General features: G+C 43.6%; 1 protein-coding gene across 40 annotated transcripts in view; it reads left to right on the top strand.

Moving 5' to 3' along the window:
• Positions 1-20,614, top strand: part of LOC120955320 (dystonin) — a 182,120-nt gene that overhangs the window by 59,411 nt on the left and 102,095 nt on the right. For 15 of the 40 annotated variants that reach the window (XM_049608803.1, XM_049608795.1, XM_049608796.1 and 12 more), the window contains exons 1-3: positions 5,340-5,436; positions 10,105-11,434; positions 19,619-19,680. In XM_049608803.1, coding sequence (XP_049464760.1) covers positions 10,867-11,434; positions 19,619-19,680 — 630 coding nt within the window. In that variant the 5' untranslated portion in view covers positions 5,340-5,436; positions 10,105-10,866. Of the gene's footprint in view, positions 1-5,336; positions 5,437-5,471; positions 5,682-10,104; positions 11,435-19,618; positions 19,681-20,614 lie in introns of those variants that run through there. The other 25 variants (XM_049608817.1, XM_049608816.1, XM_049608815.1 and 22 more) reach the window with 7 other exon arrangements.

Here is a 20,614-nt window from a genome sequence, read left to right as displayed (position 1 = left end):
GAAAAATAGAACCATATGTGTTGTTTGTTCATGTATACACTCTGCTCATGTGTGCATTAAAAAGATAATTCGTATGTGGAGAACCCTAACTCCACAATAAACCGTAACCATTGAACTGATTTGAATAAATTTCGATAAGCACGCAAAAGGAGTGGTTCTGCGGAGGATGGGACACACAGATATGGAATGCAACAATCAACCATATCCGAGCATTTATGAGACAACTTTGAATGGGTTTGTTTTTCGCTTGTTCGAATCTACCCGTAAGCATGCTTTCTGGAACAAGTTTTTCCCATATATCTACCCATTTCAATGGTGCGGATAAAGTGGTCCGATCCGAAGTCTCTGTAGCTTTAGTGGTGCACCAGCTGTTCCGCCGGTGGTGGTGGGTCGCAATTTGTTTTGCATATATTAACCTTTTGTTGATAGAGCTCTGTGGAACTACTACCGTGTCTTCGGATTAATGCTTGATTGCGGGATTCAGGTTTTCACGGTTCAGTTTTGGTAGCTCGAAATGATGTACTGCCGAGAATCGTTTCGCGAAACACATTAATACGTTATTATTCAAAATTCTTCCGTCGTCGGCGCACAAACTTACCAAACTGAACCTTTTGAGGGGGAATGTGGTAGAAGCCGTTAATAGCGGTCGTTAAATTTTTGAATGCCAAAAATGGATGAACTCATCGTCGCAGAGCTTTGACAGAGGAACACACAGCAGAATCGGGGGCCGTGCTGATTGGTATTGGAGAGTTTAATATGAAACAGAGCGGAGGATTGAGTATTGAGAGTGTAATATTTATCTTTGCTAGAAGTAGGCACAGATTTTCCTTCTCCTTGGCAGCAATGTTCGTGTGCTGAATTATTTACGATTGTGTACCCCGAGTTTGGATTTGTCGAAGTTGTGAAATGACACAACTGGTTGTTGTGTTGGATTGCAACTTTCGATTGCTGTCCAACTCTGTGCGTGGTCGCTGGTGTTTGGTGGTGCTTTGTTTCTTCATCACACGCAGTACAAAAACCGGCGCGCAGGGTGACGACGTACGGCCGAAACAGCGCGCAGAGGGAGTACGACTTTGCGACGATCTCCTACGCAAAAAAAACCTCTTCGCCGCCCCATTTACATCCAGCATCACTTACAATTTAATGGCCGACTAGACGCGAGCGATCGATCTCTCGAATTCGAAGGCGGGAAGAAACGGGAAATCCAACGCCGAAAGAAAAAGAAGCGACACTCGCTTTCAATTGGCTGCGAGGGAAGGCGCCTGGCGCAAAGAACTCGCCGCCAACGGGGAGGTGACACGAGATCTCCAGGGTCCTCTCCTCCTACGCGCGCATCTCTTGCAAGCCAGGAAAGTTGCATTTGGTTGGGAACAAGAGCGGAATTAGCCTCGACCTGGATCGAGCCGGCGGCAGTGTTGGGCGGTTTCTTTTCTCTTTGTTTTCACCATGTACAGTAGCCACCACCAGAAGGACCTCGCTCGGGTAAGGGGGGGCAGTGTTACAGCTGGGAAGATTTATTCGGGCTCCAAAAATGAAACATTGGAACACTGGCTGTGTCTCTCGTAGGTGCGCTGTATTTCTAGTGCATACAACGTGTCCCAATCGGGGGGAAGGGAACCGTGTCTGGTGGCTGCAAGCGGTGACAGACTATTGCTCCCCCGTAGACGTCAGACCATCACCATTCCAGACAACAACGAAGCGGCAGCAAGCTTCTTGTTAGCGTGAACCTCAAGACAATGCACAAACAAATGCAATCCCGGGGCGCGCGTGATCCATCATCCGATTGACAGCCGGTTGGGGACGTTGATTGTGTGCAAGGGGGATGATGAGATGTACCTTTCGGAAGGTACTCGATTGCTGCCAGAGTGGGGAATTTCAGCTTTGGAATGAGAGCTCCTCGGTCCCGAAAGGCCTCCTCGGTCTCAAGACCCATCACAACAATAGCGCTAAGCCCTCGCAGAGAGCAATGCGAGTGTGCATCCTCTTATCTCTGCGGACGCGGTGCTAGGAGTATGCCGTGGAGTTGTTGCACACCACCCCTTGGGCCTGAGAAGGCTCTCGTGTTTTGGTTGAAGATATCTCCTCAGTACGCGCGCGTAGGTGTTTGGCACTTTCAATTGCACCGCGTGCCGCCCCGGTGAAAGTAGAGCTCGATTTTCATTATTTAGCCACCGTGAAGACATTCCGCTGCAAGATGTGTGTGTTGCTGCCTTCCTCTTGATCAAGATGGCTTTCCGTTACCGGACAGTTTCGCGGTTCCGGCGGCCGTATATGTGCACTCGACGTGGAGGTGTGGCGCACGACTCACACCCACTACAGGCTAGCTAAAACAATTCTTCGGCACGAGGCTCTCGTACTCCTCGTAAACATTTATTTTCATCTCGGTTTCGGAATCTTTGCGGCGGGCAGGTATGGGGCGGCCTCTCGCATGCACCGAGAGAGGTGTTTAATCTATTTCGATTGCTTTCCCATCCCCGTAGAAGGTGGTGGAGTGTTAAAACAAATATCTCCCATTTAAATGCGACCGGTGTAGGGGAGGGTGGTGATGGATAATGGTGGATTCAGTCGAGCTACTGCCGATTACGCAATTTGGCGATAGATCCAATCTTTTGGCGAGAGTCCGAGAGTTTGGGGGAGAAAGGTGTATTGCGTCGTTCACTGCCGTATTATCCGGTCCAGTTTTCGTTTTTCAAAGCAAACGGCGCACGGTGTACAGCATGATATTGCAGGGCAGAGAAAAGAGAAAACGATTTTGTTGTGTGTGTGGCCAAGCAGCAGTGGCCGTTGGTGGATGCCGGATTTAATGCGATTCTTCGTTACAGCGCTAAATAATGGGCCGTGAAACGGTCAAGATGGTTTAGTTTAAACATCGATTGATTTTGAATAAGTCTTGAAAATGATACCCTCTGTTTTCTCCGTTTTGTGGACAGTAGCCGCTGAATTTGGTGCTCGAAATTATTATAATCACTCCCCGGCCAAATCCTCATGACGGATGAATTATCAATCTTTTGATATTATAAAATGCTGAATTTTAGGTGAGATTTGAACTCACGGTCTTTTGTGCTTCAGCCCGAGCGTGTAGCGCGACGCCATTGTCTTGCTTTAGCATGAGTAGTGTTAAAAGACAATAAAATCTTAACTAGGAGTTAAAAACTCTGAAGAGTGGGATATCCTCAAAATTTACTTCAAGTTGAAACTTATTTGCCCTTTTTTTAAATGTGATCTACACACGATTCCTTGACACAAAACACACTCTGCTTTAAGCCTCAATTAGGTCAATGAATGGAAAAGATTGGACGTTATAAAATTCAACCAACCCGATGTCCCCGAGGCACTCCCACTCATCGTGCAATTTGCATGTGCCACGCATGACGTCAGACGGTTTATTTTACGCTCTTTACCCCATCGATGGATGGAGTTGGTTCCACTGAACCTCACTGGGAAACCTGTTCTCGATCACTTACTCCTCGATCGTTGCCAGCAGAGACAATGTGTTCCGTAGGTGTGCAGAGATTTGGCTGTTTTGTTGCTTAATTTGGTAGGGCAAGAATCCTTTGCTTGTGAATCTACTCTGCAAGTATTCCCTTTCAAGGTAAAGGTTTCTCGCGATGCTGCCCACAAAAAAAAGAGCGGTGTGTCATATCCGCTCTTGACTACTGCCCCAAACCGTGCGGACCAGTGTGACGACGCGTCACACGAAAGCATCCGAAAGCCGTCGACTCATCGTTTTATGATGGTGTGATTCCGTGCTGCTGCCGCTGCTGCATCAGGTTTTTCTCGTACGCTCTTTTCAACCCTTCCGGAACCGGATTCGTGATGCAAAGCGGGTTGAGGCTTCCGCTACGCATCTCGTCCCCGTGTGTGTCATACGGATGCATGCGTGTGTGCGGTGACTTCATCCGGCGGGGACCGGTTCAACGTTGAAATTGGCACGGTCGGTATGCGAATTGAACCAAGCCGAGCGGCTCTCGGCGGTTCTGAACGCTGACAAATCATTAGGGGACCAGCGTCGGTGCAATCGTATCTCCTTTGCATCAGAGGTGTTATGTTTGAATTCCTTGAGATAGGGGAAGTATTGCATGCATGTTGGCATTGGAATGGAAAGATTGGAATACGCATTTTGAAGTAGCAGAACTCGGGGGTAAGGGGTTCTTTCCTGTTTCCATCTCCCCAACATCGAACATTCCTGTTGTGGTGTTGGGGAATATTTATGTCTGGTTTGAAGATAAAATTCTTGCGTCAAATTACGGATGAGATCATTGGAGGGGCTCTGTTGACGTCTAAGCGTTTTATGTTTGGAATTGGCATTGTTTATTCCAATCTTTTTCCAGTCTTTAGTCTTATCATCTTCATAGGACTGTGTAGATAAATAAGGATGAAGATAGGTATTCGCGATGAAGCAGATGTAAATTGGTGGTTGAATGTTGTTACTTAAGAGAAGTAAGAATGTCTTTAGAACAGATCCAATATATCAAGATATCAAGATGCATGAAGTTCATTTTACATTCTATTGGATGTCTAGACATTTACGATTGACGTCTAAACTATATATACTACAGACATTGGGGTTTTGGGAATAGCATCTCTAGGCTCAAGAAACTGCAGTTGTTATCCTAGGCTTAAACCTGTAAAAATTTTAGCTTCACTTGAAGATTGTCACTACGCTCCAAGTAACAGTCCGTAGGCCCCAGCAGAGATACTTTTTCAGCTGCTTGATCTTCTCCCCTAGCTGCTAGAAAGCAAAACCCGTCCAGCAGCAAAGCGAGAGCGCATATTCGAGCAAGACATTCCACCGGAGAACGAGATTTTGGAGAATGAAAAATGTAAGCCGCGAGAGAAACTGCGGAATCAGCAGGATAAAGTCGCCCGCGCAACTTCCACTCACACTCACAGGCGTTGGCGGCTCACTAACACCATCAGTGTCGAATACGCTTTATGTGTCAGGTGCGCATCGGTGACGTTTTAATGTTTGAATAGAGAGAGAGAGAGCGAGAAAGGCAAAGAGAGAGAAAATTATAAGAAACATTGAAAAAGAACCTGCCTGCAGTACGCGTGGGGAACGTGAACCATAGAGCGGAAGAGAGAGAGAGATAAGAAAAGAAACATCAGCCTCTTTCTTCGAAGTATGCTTCTTTGACTGCATGTGTATATGTGTGCGCTTTTATGCTTACGCGGGGGCGCGATATCTTACAAGAGCGCGAGAGAGAGAGAGAGAACAGTTTACAGAGAGTGTGTGTGTGTGTGTACGATCGCGCGGAAGAGAGCGAAGCAGCGCGATGTTGTGGAACGCGCGTTCACTTTGCGACGTCCGGAACTGCTCGACTCTCAGTACTTAGCTGAAATTCGTTGCGTACGGTTGTTCGACAACGCGCCGCTACGAAAAAAGCGAACGAAGTGAAAAAAACCGTCCTCAACATATTTTCCTCTTGCAAAAAAGTAGGCAGTGTTTGTGTTTGTTTCTTTACATTTTCCTCTCTTCCAACTGTGTGTGCACTGATGATCGTCGTTCGTACGTTGACGTCGTCGTCGTCGCGTCTTTCCAGTTTGGTTGATGGGTTTTGTTGTCTAAATTTCCGTGCTTACCGAATGTGTCCGTGCGCCCGCTGTTGTGTTTTTCTCCAGCGTGTGTGAAGTGCGTATGTTTGTGTGTGTGCGTCTTAAAAGGTTTTGTGAATGGAAATGTGAGAGACGACTACGCTGTGTTCTGTGTAAAGATCGTTGATCCGCAAGATCGTTGGAAAGGCTTCGGAAAGCTTTCCCCGCAGTGAGACTAATTCCAAGATGCCATTCTTTACGTAGATGTTTGTGTGTGTGTGTATGTGTGTGTTCGCTGAAGAGGGTTAGTGTGTGACACGAAGCAGACAGAAATGTGCGAGAGCCAAAGAAAGATAGATTTATCAATGAACAGAATTTGGAGTTTGTTTGGAACACCGAGGTGCATCAGACACCTTAGCTAACTTGATGTACTAGTACTTTTTGTGCAAGTATTATGTTTTGATTTTGGTATGGATAAAATGCTGTAAACATTTCAACTCCTGTAAGACCTGGAAGAATCCAGAGACTTCTGGATACTCTGGAAGAAAAGAAAGCAACAAACGTTTAGGCTCTGAAGCAAAATACCCGTGGAGTTGGTACGTGGTGACGTCGTTTTTGTTCCTTCTCTCCCGCTAACGCTAACTGAGCGATAGCGGGTTTTGATTGTTGTTGTCCGTGGGGTACTTCTCCTGGGCAGGCCAGCCGTGGTCGTTTGCGGGGTTTCCTTCCGAAGCCCTCTGAGTGCCGATGCACGATACACGTACACACGCGGTGCGCGATAGCGACGCGTTTCTTCTCTGATATGAACCCAAACCCAAACGGGCAATGAAGAGGAGAGGTCTATAAACGAAGGAAGCAGGCACACTGCACAGCAGTAGAAATGAGACAGGGTGGCATTATTTCTCAAGTGCTTTCAGCCGTTGTTTTTGGGCCGCTCCGCGCTGCGAGATGACGCGCCTTTTACATCCGACCGTGGAAGGTTCCGAAATAAATGAGGGCTTTAAATTCTGGTTTCTTTCTTCCAATCCGTTAGGGCATCGTTTTACCGGAGACAAGAGAGTGTATAGAGAGGTGAAACTGACTGTGGGAAATGATGGGAAAAAATCACAAAGAAATCGTTCCGTTGTATTGCTTAATTTGCTCCCCGTGTGCCATAAACATAGAAATTCCAATGTCTTCCTCTGTTCCGTAGAACTCTGGACATGACCGATTCGTCTGGCTTTGATTTACATATCCAAAAAATGGCTACAAATAGTGGTCTTAAGAATAAATTCTTCCTTCTGAATGGTAGAAGAGCACGAAAAAAGTGTAGGAAAACAAAGACATTATACACCGTAATCTGTTCCATTAATTCGCTAATGGTTTTCAGTTTATTGGTACCGATTACACAAGTAATCAGCGGTGTGTTATGCCTTTAAAAATCATTTACAACCGTTCAAAGCTCTAATAAAAACTCTGTGCAAAGGCTTGTTCTGTGTCTCATTGCGTGCGGCGGGCAGAGGAGGGAAAAGGAGAGGCTAAAAACCGTCAAATTATTGAGGTTATCGGTTTTCCTCGCAACTCAAGCCACACCGAGGGAGGCCAATTACTTTCGCTGTTGGATAACTTTTCTGATCCACCCTCTCTCCTCCACACCCCCAAAAGTGACCCATAGTGATCGGTGTTTTTCTTCTCCTTCGCTTTAGCTATTATGCAATTAAGCGGGGTTTTCTTGTTTTTTCACCTTTCAACTTCCTATTGCAACCTTGCCTGGCGATCGTACGTTTTACTAGGTGGGTTTTTCGTGAAAATGTTTCTCCAATTCCCTTTCATTTGATGTGCTGGGGGGAAATTGGAAAGAGTTGCTTGTGCTGTAGGGGGAGGAAGAGGGATGAATTATGGATGAAGCTTTGAGGATCTTCCATTTTCTCACCCCAAAAATGGTGTGAGGCGAGTTAAGGCGAGCTCTTCGGTGTCATAATTGCGTTCCGGTCCGGTTGTACTCGGGCAGGGAAAGCAACTTTACTGCAAATTCGATTGAACCGGTACAAAACTATCAAAATAACAGTCCTGTTCAGAGGCCGTATTGCGAAACGAAACGAGGTAATAGCACGTTCCATTCGATTAAGCACCATTAAAAGCGGGACCGGTTAAGATCTATGGTCCAAGATGATTATGATGTTTCAACGGGTGGTCAACATTAATTTGATAAGGCTGTCTGTTCCACAGTCACCTTAAACTTCCCCGTGCAACAGGTGTGTTTTGGTCGCATTTTTTGTGCGTGTTTTGGAACAGGAGCTCTATATCGATTGCTGTGTGGCGGCAGTTGTTGCTGTTGTGTTCATACTCGGTGTTCGGATCGTGTTTCATCGAACCCCGCGATCGCGGATCAGCAAAATTATGCGGGCAGCAAATCGAAATTTAAATGTGATAAAAATGTAAATTAAATCGCCAGCCCCGGAGCGGGCCACACATTTATTGGCATTTAATTACGAGCAGTTCGGAATTTCAGCCTTCCTGTTGTATGTGTATCTGCTCGACACGATCGATCGATCGTTGGTTATTGGGCATCAGAAATTCGAAGTGTCCTAAGGGTAGGAAAATGGCAGCAAGAAGACTCAGGATTATCATGTGTTGCATTCCCGTGGTAAATTATTTTCTTTGCCAACGGTGCTGTGGTGCAGTCAAGGAAGAGGGAGTGTGACAATATTTATTGAGTTTTTCTTACCGGTTTTTTGCTGTACTGCTGCGTGTGTCCTTCTTCTGCTTCTCCAGCTGGGAATGGAACTGTCGGGATTCGATTAAAAATCCGGTTCTACTGAATCTTCAGCAGCATGATCTCTTTCCAGGAATGGTTCCGATTATGCAAATGGGGCCGGCATAAGCTCGATAAATGTTTAAAAATGTTTTGCTCATAGCACGAAAAAATAGCCTAAAGCTCTCCACACCGACATCAAGGCACAATGTTGTGGAGTAAATTGGTGGCGTCAGTTTTAATCCTGTTAATGGGTCGGGAAGTCGGCTATAGCTTTTGGGATTTGTGTATGGCGAGCTAATGAGATCTTTTCTCTGAGAGTGTGGCATTCGTGAACCATTAAAGAAATTTGGCCGAATTTGGAAGAAGTCCTGAGACTGTCTGGGGGTAAGAACTTTCAGATTTCATCAGGTAGTTGAACACATTCGATGAGTCTGTAAGGGATGTTGTAGGTTGAAATGTTATTTCCGTACTTTGAAAAACAATGTAAATGAAAATACAACACATACATATGCATTACAAATCTTGATATGATTATGAACTCAGGGTTTTAAGGCATCTTTTCGATAAATTCGACATGTAGAAATAAGCAAAGCATCCGGTACCCGAGACCGCATAAACATCGTTTTGTATAGCACTGTATACATTAGCCGGCAAATATCTGACGCATAAATTACAAGATCTTGCTTGGTTGGCAGCTCGCGGCAACAAAACCCATAGAATGACAGATCCAATGTACCTCCCCGGTCGGTTCCAGGAAACGTTGATTTTTGTTTTTTTGACATTTCAAACACCACCAGATATGTTTTGTCAGGCAATGGTGGCCCGTCGAGGTGTGTGTACCTGTTTTTAAGAGCCCACCGGTCGCGGAACCTTGCTATGTAAGAGAGGCCCTACTACTCTGTATGTGTGTGTTTGTGTTTCAGAATTGTCTCTCAAATGACTTTACACGTCTGTGTATGCGTGTGCAAAGGGAAGTCGAAGGAGAAGTCCCATTTTCGCGAAACCCTGGACGACGGCAGGGAATTCTTTCCATATTTCTTCCCATACCGGTTCTCGCTGGGACATTGGGAACGGGGCGCGTTCGTTGTTGCTGTTTGCATTATGCGAAGGTTGACTGGATGTGTGGACTTGGAGAGCTTTTTTTAGCGCTTCCTCAAGATCTCCTGCAGGAAGAATCCACCACTCCTCCACTATTGAACTGCGAACAAATCTCGGCACTCGCTCTCGGTGGGAAGAGGCTTTTCCTCTCTGCTTTTTGAAGATGTGTCGGGAGAGAGACAGAGACAGAGAGGATACAGCATGTAGACTTTGGCCCGGCAGCGAAAGTGGTGACCTGGATGGGTCGGCGGAGGTATTTCTCTTCGTTTCTTCCCCGCTTCCCCGTTTTCTTGGCATGGTCCGAAAAACCGGTCTGCTTGGGTGTCGCGGTAGGCATTCGGAAGGGAAGTTGACCTGGCCTGGGGTTTTCTGTTGCGAGGAATGCGAATATCACAAACGGCGCCGTGCGCACACTTACACATACACATTTCAAGAAAGGGTGTAGAATGTGTTAGGAAATGGGTTTGGCAAGTTTGAAGTTGGCGTTTAACAGTAACCAGTGTATAGAGTTCAAACTTTGGAATTGGAATTGACTGTGTTCTTGTGAAATTAGAACTTCAATTGTCTTCAATTGTGAAATAATGTCTTGTGGAACGTTCTGGAACTAAAAGTTCAACAAACTGTGCAGTGGTGATCGTGCAAACGTCGCGTGAGATGATGTAGTGAGTGGAAAAGAATTTGCCCAGAATGTGTCATTAATACAACAAGTGTTTCTTATTTGATTCTGTTATTAGCAGCCCCAGTAGGAAACGAAAGCATAAATAATAAATCGATCGACAAAGCCAGCCCAACGCAGCTTCATGTTTGTGAGTGAAAAAACGATTTTCTCGTGAAGAAAATTAGCGCACAAACGCGTGTGCCTGCAGTGGTGATTCGGGGGGAAAAATAGCGTACGTGAATACGAAAATCAATCGAAAAAGATATAAGGATGGATAATTTCGACGAAGAAATATAAATCCATTCCAAATCGGAAGATTCAGTGGTGGTGACGAGTGAAGTGATTTAATTGTGACGAGAGAGAAGCGAGAGAGAGAGTGTCAAAGTTTGTGCATCTCGCGAGTGAAAAGTGTCTTTATTTTGTATTTTTTGTTATTATATCATTAATATTCAACTAAAGTGCCATTAACAACAGCAACACCCCACTACTGCGCAACAATCGTCCTTACATAATCAGTGCGCAAGAAGCTTCAAATAATACCCACCCTTACCAGTATATATTCGTTCCGCTTGTGTTTTTACATCGTTTAACCAACTACTAAAGCAGCAAACCAACAACACGATTAAAAAGGAATAAAACAACAAAAAAAAACATAAAAAAGGAAACAACAACTTAAATCCTCTTATAACCAACAAAACAACGGCTTCGATCGATGTAAAACGAGTACGAAAACGAGTAGCGCAACATTAACGAGGAGCAAAACGAAACGAAGCAAAAAGAGTCGCTCCCTCTCTAACTACGAAAATCCGCTCACAACGGGAGAAGAACAGCGGAAACAATGTCAACGCAATCATACTACAAGGACCGGCTCGGGTTCGATCCGCGGGAAGCACTGTACGACAACAACAATGGTGAGGTGCAGCAGCACCACACCAGCAGCAGCTCGACCAGCATCAACAACAATCATCACCATCAGCAGCATCAGCAGCAACAGTACCATCAAACGATTACGACCACCACAACGCACCGGCACAGCATCGGTGGCAGTGGTGGTGGTGCTGTGGCCACTAGCAGCAGCGGTGGCACAACAATAGTGGGCAAAAACCATCACTACTACAACAATGGTGGCGGTGGTGGTAGCCCCGGCCCAGGCAACGGTACCGTAGGTGGTGGCGGCACCAGTCCGCACAACGGTGGCAGTCATCATCATCATCATCACAACAACAACGGTGAATACTACCATACAACGCCGGCCAAACGTCATCGGCAGTCGTTCACGGCGACGTCACCGGCGACCGGCTCGTCGCTGAACGTTACCAGCCAGGGCGGCTACGAGGATGCGCTGACACAGTTTAAAGGTACTGAATTGATGACGATATGGGAACATTTTGTTTGGGATACGATAGGTACGTCTGTTTGCAGGTTGCCTTTTTGAGTGGCCGTGGCGCCGCGTGAGTGTGTGGTAAGCCGCGTTGTGCCTGGAAGCCGTGTGAGCATGCAGTGTTGTGTTTCTTCTGCTCGTTGGCCGCCGAATGTTGCTACAGCTGCTCCAAGGAGAGTTTCTGGAAAGAGGAAAGAGACATCTTCCTGCCGGAGATATTATAACAGTTTTGCTGCGGTCGTTTGTCTAAAGTCTTTCTTTCGCTAACATCCTGCGTCGCTGCATCCCGGTTTTTTGTTTTGTTTGTTCTTTCTTTCTCTCTATCTAATGTCCTTGATCCCGAAACACACTTTGCTGTTGATTTGTTTATTTTGTTTTTATCTCAAGTTTATTTGTGTCTTAAAGAAATCGAGCGCTATGAATTGCTTTGATTCATAGATTGGCAACAAGGCTATCTTGTTGTGAATTCAGGTGTACTATTCCTGGAGAAAGTTAACATAAACAAGTTCTTCCTGTTTGTGAAGGCTTCATATTCTTAAAAAAAGAACCAATGAATGGTTTTCTCTCACCAATATATTTTTAATTTTTTTAAATAATTTATTCTTTTTCCATTTTTGTATTCTTTTTTTCTAAGCTATTTTAGCTTTAATACTTTCTTATGCTCTGTTGTATTTTCGTTCAAAATTTTGTTTGATTGTATCTTGTGCATTGTGTTTAATAATTTGGGTTAAATTTTAACATTCCTTTGTTAAAATTACTCTGAGTTTTAGGTTTTTTTTCCATTATTTTGAACAGTTGTTTTGGTTGCTTTTTGTGTTTACTGCAAAATAACAAATACTGCCCAAAAAATCTTGATTTGTGTTTGATTTTGAATGGCTTTAATGAATTTCGATTGTTTCAGTTCAATCTAATCTATTGTTTTGTGTTGTTTTTTTACTTGTTATTAAGCTTGTTGTTTTCATTCGGCTTTTGGTTGTTGTTGTGTACTGTTATTTGTTGCTTGTTTTACTTCAATTATTATTTATATCTTTTTATCAAGTTCTTTCTTACACTTGATGCTCATCTCTTTTGTATTTACATTTTCTATTAATGATTTGTGTAAAGCAAATCTTGCTTTTAGAAACATGAAGATTTTATATTGCTTAACGTAACGAAATGACCAAAAATTATAAAAATCGCTTTTTGAAATGCCAATGTTTAATTTCATCCCACTGAACAACATTTGGGCGATAAACAAAAAAAAGCCTTTTCAATAACGAAGCAGTGGCTCTTTTTTCACAATCAATGCTGTTTTTGTGTTCTGTATTTGATGCAGCTGTGAGTCACACGCTTTGGGCGATAATTCGGTCCACAGCGTTACTGAAGGCTGCATTTCAGACTTGTTCTGCTTGCTGAACTGAACTGAACGAAGCAGCAAAAAAGGGATTGGCCTCAATGTGTGCAAAAGCGATTACTCATCAAATCGTTTAAAACATTTTTGTTTTGTTTTTTTGCGCTTCAACTGTTCCGCTGACCCATCCCGGACCAAATTGAATGCAAAAATGCATTCCTCAACGCTGCCTAAAAGGCTCGGCCGCGGCAGATATTTATCGATAAATCACGTGCGTCAGTAGTACGCAAGTGTTGTGTGCATCATGAGTGTTTGCGGTTGACGTCAGAGGGAGGGGTGTAGCGTTGTTTATCGGGTTTTAAGCTTCCGCCTTGTCACCGAGCGATCCGAGATTGGAGCGCGCGGTTAGTTGGGACATTGTGGGCTGGGCAAAAAAATAAAAAAGAAGCAAAGCATGCCGGTAGCGTTTGATGTTATAATCATACTTGAGCACTAATTAGGAACGCTTCATTGAGTCTGTTTTATTTCGTTATCGTGATATTCATGATTGATTAGATTCGGACCATTCCGGCACTGACTGTTTGTACGTATGTCTTCGTTCACTCCCAGCGTGTCGAATTGTCTGTTGCGCCTCTCTATCCGGTAGTAGCAAACGGCAATGGGCTATAATTGAATTAACACAATATCCCACCAACCAATAACCCTCAGCAGAAGCGTTCCTTCGTGGTCCCTCTGCTCCTCTAGGGGTTTCGGAAGTCACGTCACCAAAATGTGTGGCCACAGTTCTTCCCCGTAAGTGTGTCCCGTGAGTAATTCGCCTATTTGTGGTCGTGTACGAGCGACTCGCTAATGGAAATGACGACGGTCGGGGTCCGGATGACATTGACAGCAATTCAAATATTGGTATTTCCGTTTCAGACTGACAAAAGCTGTATGTTGGCAATTTTGGGGAATAGAAATACTGGCGATATGATGGTGGTAAGCGTTACAAGTGGCTCCGTAGCGTAGTATTCCAACTGTGTCCAAGACCAGAGTTAAGGTGTTGGGTATTATGTTTTTATCGCAATAGTGATTTTGAGCCACAGCTGTGACGAAGCAGTATAAAAGATATGATAAGCGAATTTGGATGTTTAGCTCTTCAACACCCGAACACCGAAGCGTACACAATGATTGATTGGGTTAGCAGAGTAAAGTGTCTATTATTTCTCCCAAAATGCTGTACCGCTTCACCCCAAAGGGGATCGATCAATTTTCCGTGTGACCATTCGGACACGCAACACGAACAGGAGTTAAGGTACGGTTTACTGGTGTATGAAAGCGTCAGGTAAACGCACGACAATGTATATTAGTCACTTGGAATTACGCGCCCAATTTGGGCTATTCTGCGCGTCCAAGGCTCGCCGAGACGCGCTGATTAATCGAGAAAGTCGACAACAGCACGCTTTTTATCATCTCATCCCTCCCCGTACGCACGCCCTACTGCCTGCCTGTTGTGTTGCCATTCGACTCACGCACGATCTTTGATCGATCGATCGCAATTGTTGACATCTAAGACATGTCAGGTTTGGGTGGAGTGTTTTTTTTTGCTGTTCGTGGAATCCTTTTCACGTTGTGGTGAGGGAGCTTGTTTCGAAGCGTCTCCCTTGTCGTAGTAGTACCATTTTGCCCTCTGTCGTCTGATATATTCGTCCGATTGTCATCGGCCGGGCCAGGTGGAATGTTAAGCAAGCCTGTAGTTGGGTTTTTTTCTCGCTTTTGCTAAAATTAGCGCTGTCTGGCGCCAGAAAGCGTTGTTTGGTAATATTGTTCGTCTTTACTGCCGGGGTTTTTTCGTGGTTGTGGGGACAGATTTAAGAATTCTGCTCACGCGTTTGGCCGCGAATGAATCACCGTACATTGTAATGTGTTGGCATAGGAACTGGTGACGTTTTTACTGGAGCTGTTTTAAATGTATATGATCGCTTTTAGATGGGTTGCAAATGGCGGGAAGTATTAATAAAAAAAAATGAATTGAAAATATGTTTGCAGATCAAAGAATCATTGTGGAGTTTTCTAATGTTGTAACGTACACTTTTCTATGTTTTGAAGCTTTCTATTATGGTCTAATATTGACCCCTATATTGAAATTTAAGGCATTCATGTTTTCCACATTGAGCCTACATTGACATTGACATTTTGCTGTTATTATATGAAGATAATCGATGGATCGAGTATTTTCAAGTATTAAATAATGACACTAAATTTAGGCTCTAACTCACCTATTGTTGGGTTTAAGGTACCAATTTTTGGACAGCGTGTCAAAATGTTTCAATTGTTGACAGTGCGTATCAATTTTTGTCTCTAATGCATTAATTTAGGAACGTTTCATTTATAAAGTTTTGCGTAATATCTGAAACTGTGCGTTTCAAAATTATTGAATTTATGTAATTTCATTGATACAATTTCAAATATAACCAGTATTATGCCAATTTTGAAAGATAAACGCATTTAGAAAAAAGTAGGCATGTATTTTGAGGTGTAAACAATGTCTTGATAATTTATAAAATTTAATTAGTTTTCCACAAAAAGAAAAAAGAAAACAACCAATCTACCTGGTTTTTTGTTGTGATTATGTAATGTAACATTACAATTGTCATAATTATGCTCAAATACCTTTTAAAAATGGTCATGATTCTTAACAGATTAAAAAAATGTTGACTTACAGACAGAAATAGGTTCGTTAGAGTCAAAAACTCATGAGTACTGACAAAAACTGATGCCTCAGAGTCAGTAGCGGCTTTTGCTGACCAGAGTCCCAGCAGCAACCCAGCGTATGGGGATATTAATCATATTAACATTCCATTTTTGATGTTTTAGTACGCACTTTTTTCGAATTATGGCGCTTGAAATTATGTTCTAGGATTAATTCTGATAGTTGAATAATATTAAATGCTTTAGCGGATATATCCAACATATACAAGATCTAGAGAAATGAATACAGATCTAGATCGTTTGTTATTTTACTATTTCAGCAGCTGCTAGAATCGAATTAGTGACTAGCAATTTCAAAGCCACGCTCAGTGTAAACCTAATTTTCAAGAAACTTACTTAGATTGTAATACACAACAACATTGTAAAAATATTCCATTTGAATAGTAACCGCTTTTGTGTGAATCGAAATCATCCCCTGTTTGTCTTAAAATCAAAGGCGAAGACAGCTTTTAATGTGCCCGGTATAAGTGATATGCCTTGGAAAAAATCACAAAACAAAGCCCACACCAATGTATGAATGAACTTGTCTAGCTTGCACACACACACACATGCACACAAAAAATACATAGACAAAAGCAGCAGCCCTTACCTTCGCCGTCGACCGTGATTTTGTTTGCTGACGAAAGCTTCACATTCGCGCCCACCTCCCCCCAGCGGAACCGCGGAATCTGTCTCCCGGTGTACTCCGTCGAACCACATTCGCACGGTTGTGTGTATGTTGTTGGGGCCGTGCCTGTCGCACACAGTACACACTCATGCCGTTGGAGAAGATGGCTTTTGGTTGGCCATTCATCTTCACCCAGCTCTCTAGGCTAGACGATGACGATAGAGACGATGAGGGGGGAGGCAGAACAATCTCCTTCACATACACACACCACCTTTCACAAACCACACCACCCACCCACCCGGGGGGAATAGTGGTGTTTGAGTTTTTTTTATGGATTCCAGAACCGGTTTGAAGTTTTCCTGTGGTGAAGCCTTCTTCGACGAACCCCGCGCGCGCGCGGCCCAAGCGGTGGTAATTGAATTTGAGACGAACAGGAGGTAAAAATATCCGCGTGCGACTCTCTCTCTCTCTCTCTCTCTCTCTCTCTCTCTCTCTCTCTCTTTCTCTCTCTCTCTCTCTCTCTCTCTCCCTTCCCATCCGGTGCGAGTTTTTATATACCCTCTGTTTCGTCCCGTTGATTTATCTTTACTGTGACTTGGGTCGGTTTTCGCTCGGCTGATGCCTGCTGACATCAGGGGGTTGGTTTTGATTAGCCCTTTGGAGTTTCTTTTTGCAAGCACGAAGGGAGGAGTGTACGAATTCCACGCTTATGACGACTGGGAAAGCTCCTCTTGGTGAGATTATTATCGGCTCTCGTTATCGTTCAATCTTGGAGAATGTGTGTTGTTTTTATTTTTTGTTGTTGCATGGATCTAATCGTTCCTATAGAAAAGAAAAGGACGAAATTAGGTTAAAATACTGTCAATACTAGGCAATGTCATTTAAATGCAGTAAGTTATTGTAAAAACAAAACAAAAAAGGAGTATATTACACCCTCTCAACCCTGAAATGTCCACCCAAAGCGTAATTGTCGTTTGTCTTACCTTACAAATTGATGACGCCAGCAGGCTTCATTATAATTCATTTTCGGTCTCTTAACGACACGTGTACTTTCCCGCCAATATACGAAAAGGGCTTTTCTATCGAACGTTTGTACTGTTTCCGTTTGCTTTTATGCTGTTGTTGTTGGTTGGAGCGGTTTTCCTTTCATCCCAACCGTTGGCAATCACCTCAAGGCAACCCAGGGACCCTTCTAGGGCACCTGCTCACAGTGAATCAACCCGGCAAGGTGGTGACACTCTCCATCGCTCGGCTGACATCAGGAGAAGGGGAACTTTGTGGTTTTCAAACTGCCCGAACACCTAAATTACCTTCGAACACACACACCCGGCTCGACAAAGGGGGACGGAGTTGGAAAAAAGAAAGAAACACATTTCGTCAGTGATAACGCACGCTTGACAAAAACACACCACGCCAGGGGGTGCGGCAGAGAAGGAGAATGTTTATGCTAATGAGTGTCAAACATGTTGTACATGCGCGCGCTCGAGCGACAAAACTGCCGTGCTGGTAAGTCTGCAAGATATATCCGAAGGAGTAAAGTCGAGTGCGCACGCACACGCGAATTCCAAAAGCACTTCACTGTCTTAGGCGCAGACAAGAGAGCAACACAGGGACTTTATGCGGCTAAATGTGTGACAATGGAGGAAGTAAACAAATTTGTTCGCTTTATCATCACCAGCCCCTTTATCGAACGTTTCCTGATGGAGACGGAAAAGGGCGGGCAACGGTGGTGAATGTGGTGCTGGGTCGGAACACCTTGTCGTGTCGCTTTTTTGACACTTTTTTCTGGACCTTGAATCAAGAGACCATCGCGGGCGTGTGTGTGTTGGTTGTGGTTTCTTGTTGTACCTCCGCCATAGGAAGAATGTTGGTTTGGATATGGTGTGTGATCGGTGATACCTCACGTCATTACCTATCCTATCTGCTTGGTTTGCAGTTTGTGAGGCGAAATCGCACTTCTGTTAGGTTCCATTATGTTCGACGGCAGGGGGTTTGAATTGTACGCATTGGAGTGGCAATATAGCGCATAGGCTCAGCCCTTTTCATAACTGGCATTGGACAAGGCAGCGCGATCGCATAGAAGCAGGAGGAGTTCGTTTGTAAATAGGAGGTCGTTAAGAGGCGCTGAAGAATAATTGCATTAATTTAACTGTCAAAACATGTATTATGGATACTCATTCATAGCTAGAGAGATGGCAGATTGGTAGGCTCGCTTCTGTTAAAGTGAGTATTACGTTGAATAGTGTATTTGTTGAATGAGCTTCTTATGTAATGTTTCCAATTATGGAATTAATAATGCATTAGCATTTGTGGTAATTTGATGAGCACGACATTAGACGCGCTGCTGTGTGAATTTGACAGTTTTCAGTCGAATTTATTATACTTATTTAGATAATATGTAATTCAGGAGCTTTATGTTATCCACTTTCATAGCAAAATTCATCATAAATTGTTATTAAATAGTAAGCGGTTGATTGAACTGACAACTGTCAGTTTGACATTTCGTTGAAATATCTTCTTCTTCTTCGGTTTGTAACATAAAAATTGTGCAACGTCATTTGATTTGTTATAACAGCTGTCATTTTGACATTTATCTGATAAAATTGTAAAATAAATTTAACTAATTAGGAAAATCTTTCCTATTGGAATCGTTCCTATTGCAAGTAATTTTCTATGATGTCTATGGTTTAAACAGGTGATGGTTTTATGACCTAAATTTTCCCTTTCTTGTTTTGATTTACCACTCCGCGAAACTTAGGCCATTACAACTACCGGCTTTCTGGCGAAAGTGTAGTTGGTCGTTTGCGGTGGTCGCTTATAAAACCGTTTACCAAAATCAAACGCTTCACGTTTTCCAGTTCGTTGTCAATTATAATTTCCTGCTGCAATAAAAAAAAACACACACACAAAACAAACCAGAAGCCGATTAAGATGTTCCATTTTGATTGCGGATGGGACAAGCGAAGGAGGTCTTAAAAAAAAAAAACGCTACAAAAAGTAGTCGGAACGGATTTGCGAACTCCTCCCCAGGAGGGCATTTCAAGATCTCAAAACGTCAAGTCCCAGACCGTGCGGCAGAGTGTGTGTTGTTATTCGTGTGCGATCTTTTATCAACTATAAATCTCTTACTAATAAACCGTTTCTTGTTTGTTTGTTCAGCATGCGCTCGTTGATTAAACTCGCAATCCATCATAATTAGATCAACGTGTACTAATGCTTCTTTCTTTTCTCTCCCCCTCACCCACTCGCTCGCTCTCCCGTGGCACCATTCATCAACCAAACGATGCGTTACGTTTTGATGAATTTCAAAAAATAATGCGTATCTAATGGCTACGAAACGGTTGATCTGCTCGATCCTGGATGGCGCCTACGAATGATGTGGTCTGCTGCTGAATCCACTGCCGATGCTGCTTGTGATGCTGTTGGTACACTCACTATGGCCACCCTCCCCGTTCCTGCTCGTCATCGTCAAACGTCAACGAACCTCTGCTGTCCCTGCCCTTGCCGCCGCCACCGCACAGATGAGCGAGATGCCATACAGAAGAAAACTTTCACGAAGTGGGTCAACAAACATCTGAAAAAGGTAAGACACGGACATGGCCAATTTCGTTATTTTCGTAACGACGATTCGAACGACGAACGCGATGTTGCCGTTCATGATGATGATGATGATGATCATAATGATGTGCTGTCGAATGGTTTTGCTGTTGTGTTGGGAGTGGGGATTGGGGTGATCAATTTTGCACTCTCTCATTGACGCGTGTGTGTCCGCGTGGGGACCACCTACACAAGCGCAGGCCTCTCTCCCTCCCTGCTAAGCATGATCAGTTCGCCTTTCACTCTCATTTCGGAATTCGCTAAACTTGTGGGTTTCATGGAGTGTTTTTTTGTCGTTGATGTTGTTGTTACTAATGGATCTCAGAAGTTCGATGTCGCAGATTTATGATTTCGTTTGGATGGCGGAGTTCCTGTTCCTTTTTTCCTTTCTTTAAAACATTTGTATCAGTTTTGTTTGAAGTTTCTTAGTTTCCATGTTTTCCATGCGTGGGAAAGCAGTAGTTGTGCAATGTATCGCGCAGTACATGTTTCATTTTCCACTCAATTTATTGCTTCCGTTCGTTGCTTTACTGTGCAATGAAGTCTTTTGAACAATCGTGCCAAATAAGTACTTTTGAAATAGGAACTGGGTACAAATTATTTGTTCGTAAGTTGCACATGTTGTTTAGATTATTTTAAAAATTTGGAACGAGGTCTTAAACCTATCTCTGTGCAGCTTTTACTGTACTATTTGTAAAAATTGGCTCAGTGATTGGTCTCCAAAAAATGCAAGAAAGTAACCAATGTTTTCAAGCTATGATGCTTTTAAATTACTTTTGAAGATCCTTCTTTTTAAGGCTTTTTTTGACGTCATTTTTCATTCGATAAACGATACAAATTGGACTCAGAGCCTATCAGGCACAAGGCCATTTATAGCTTCATATATTGCTGACAACATACCGGCCACCAAGCCATTAGAA

The sequence above is a fragment of the Anopheles coluzzii genome, chromosome 3 (genome assembly GCF_943734685.1).
Source record: "Anopheles coluzzii chromosome 3, AcolN3, whole genome shotgun sequence".
NCBI lineage: Eukaryota > Metazoa > Arthropoda > Insecta > Diptera > Culicidae > Anopheles > Anopheles coluzzii.
This window is presented reverse-complemented; position numbering and strand designations above follow the sequence as displayed.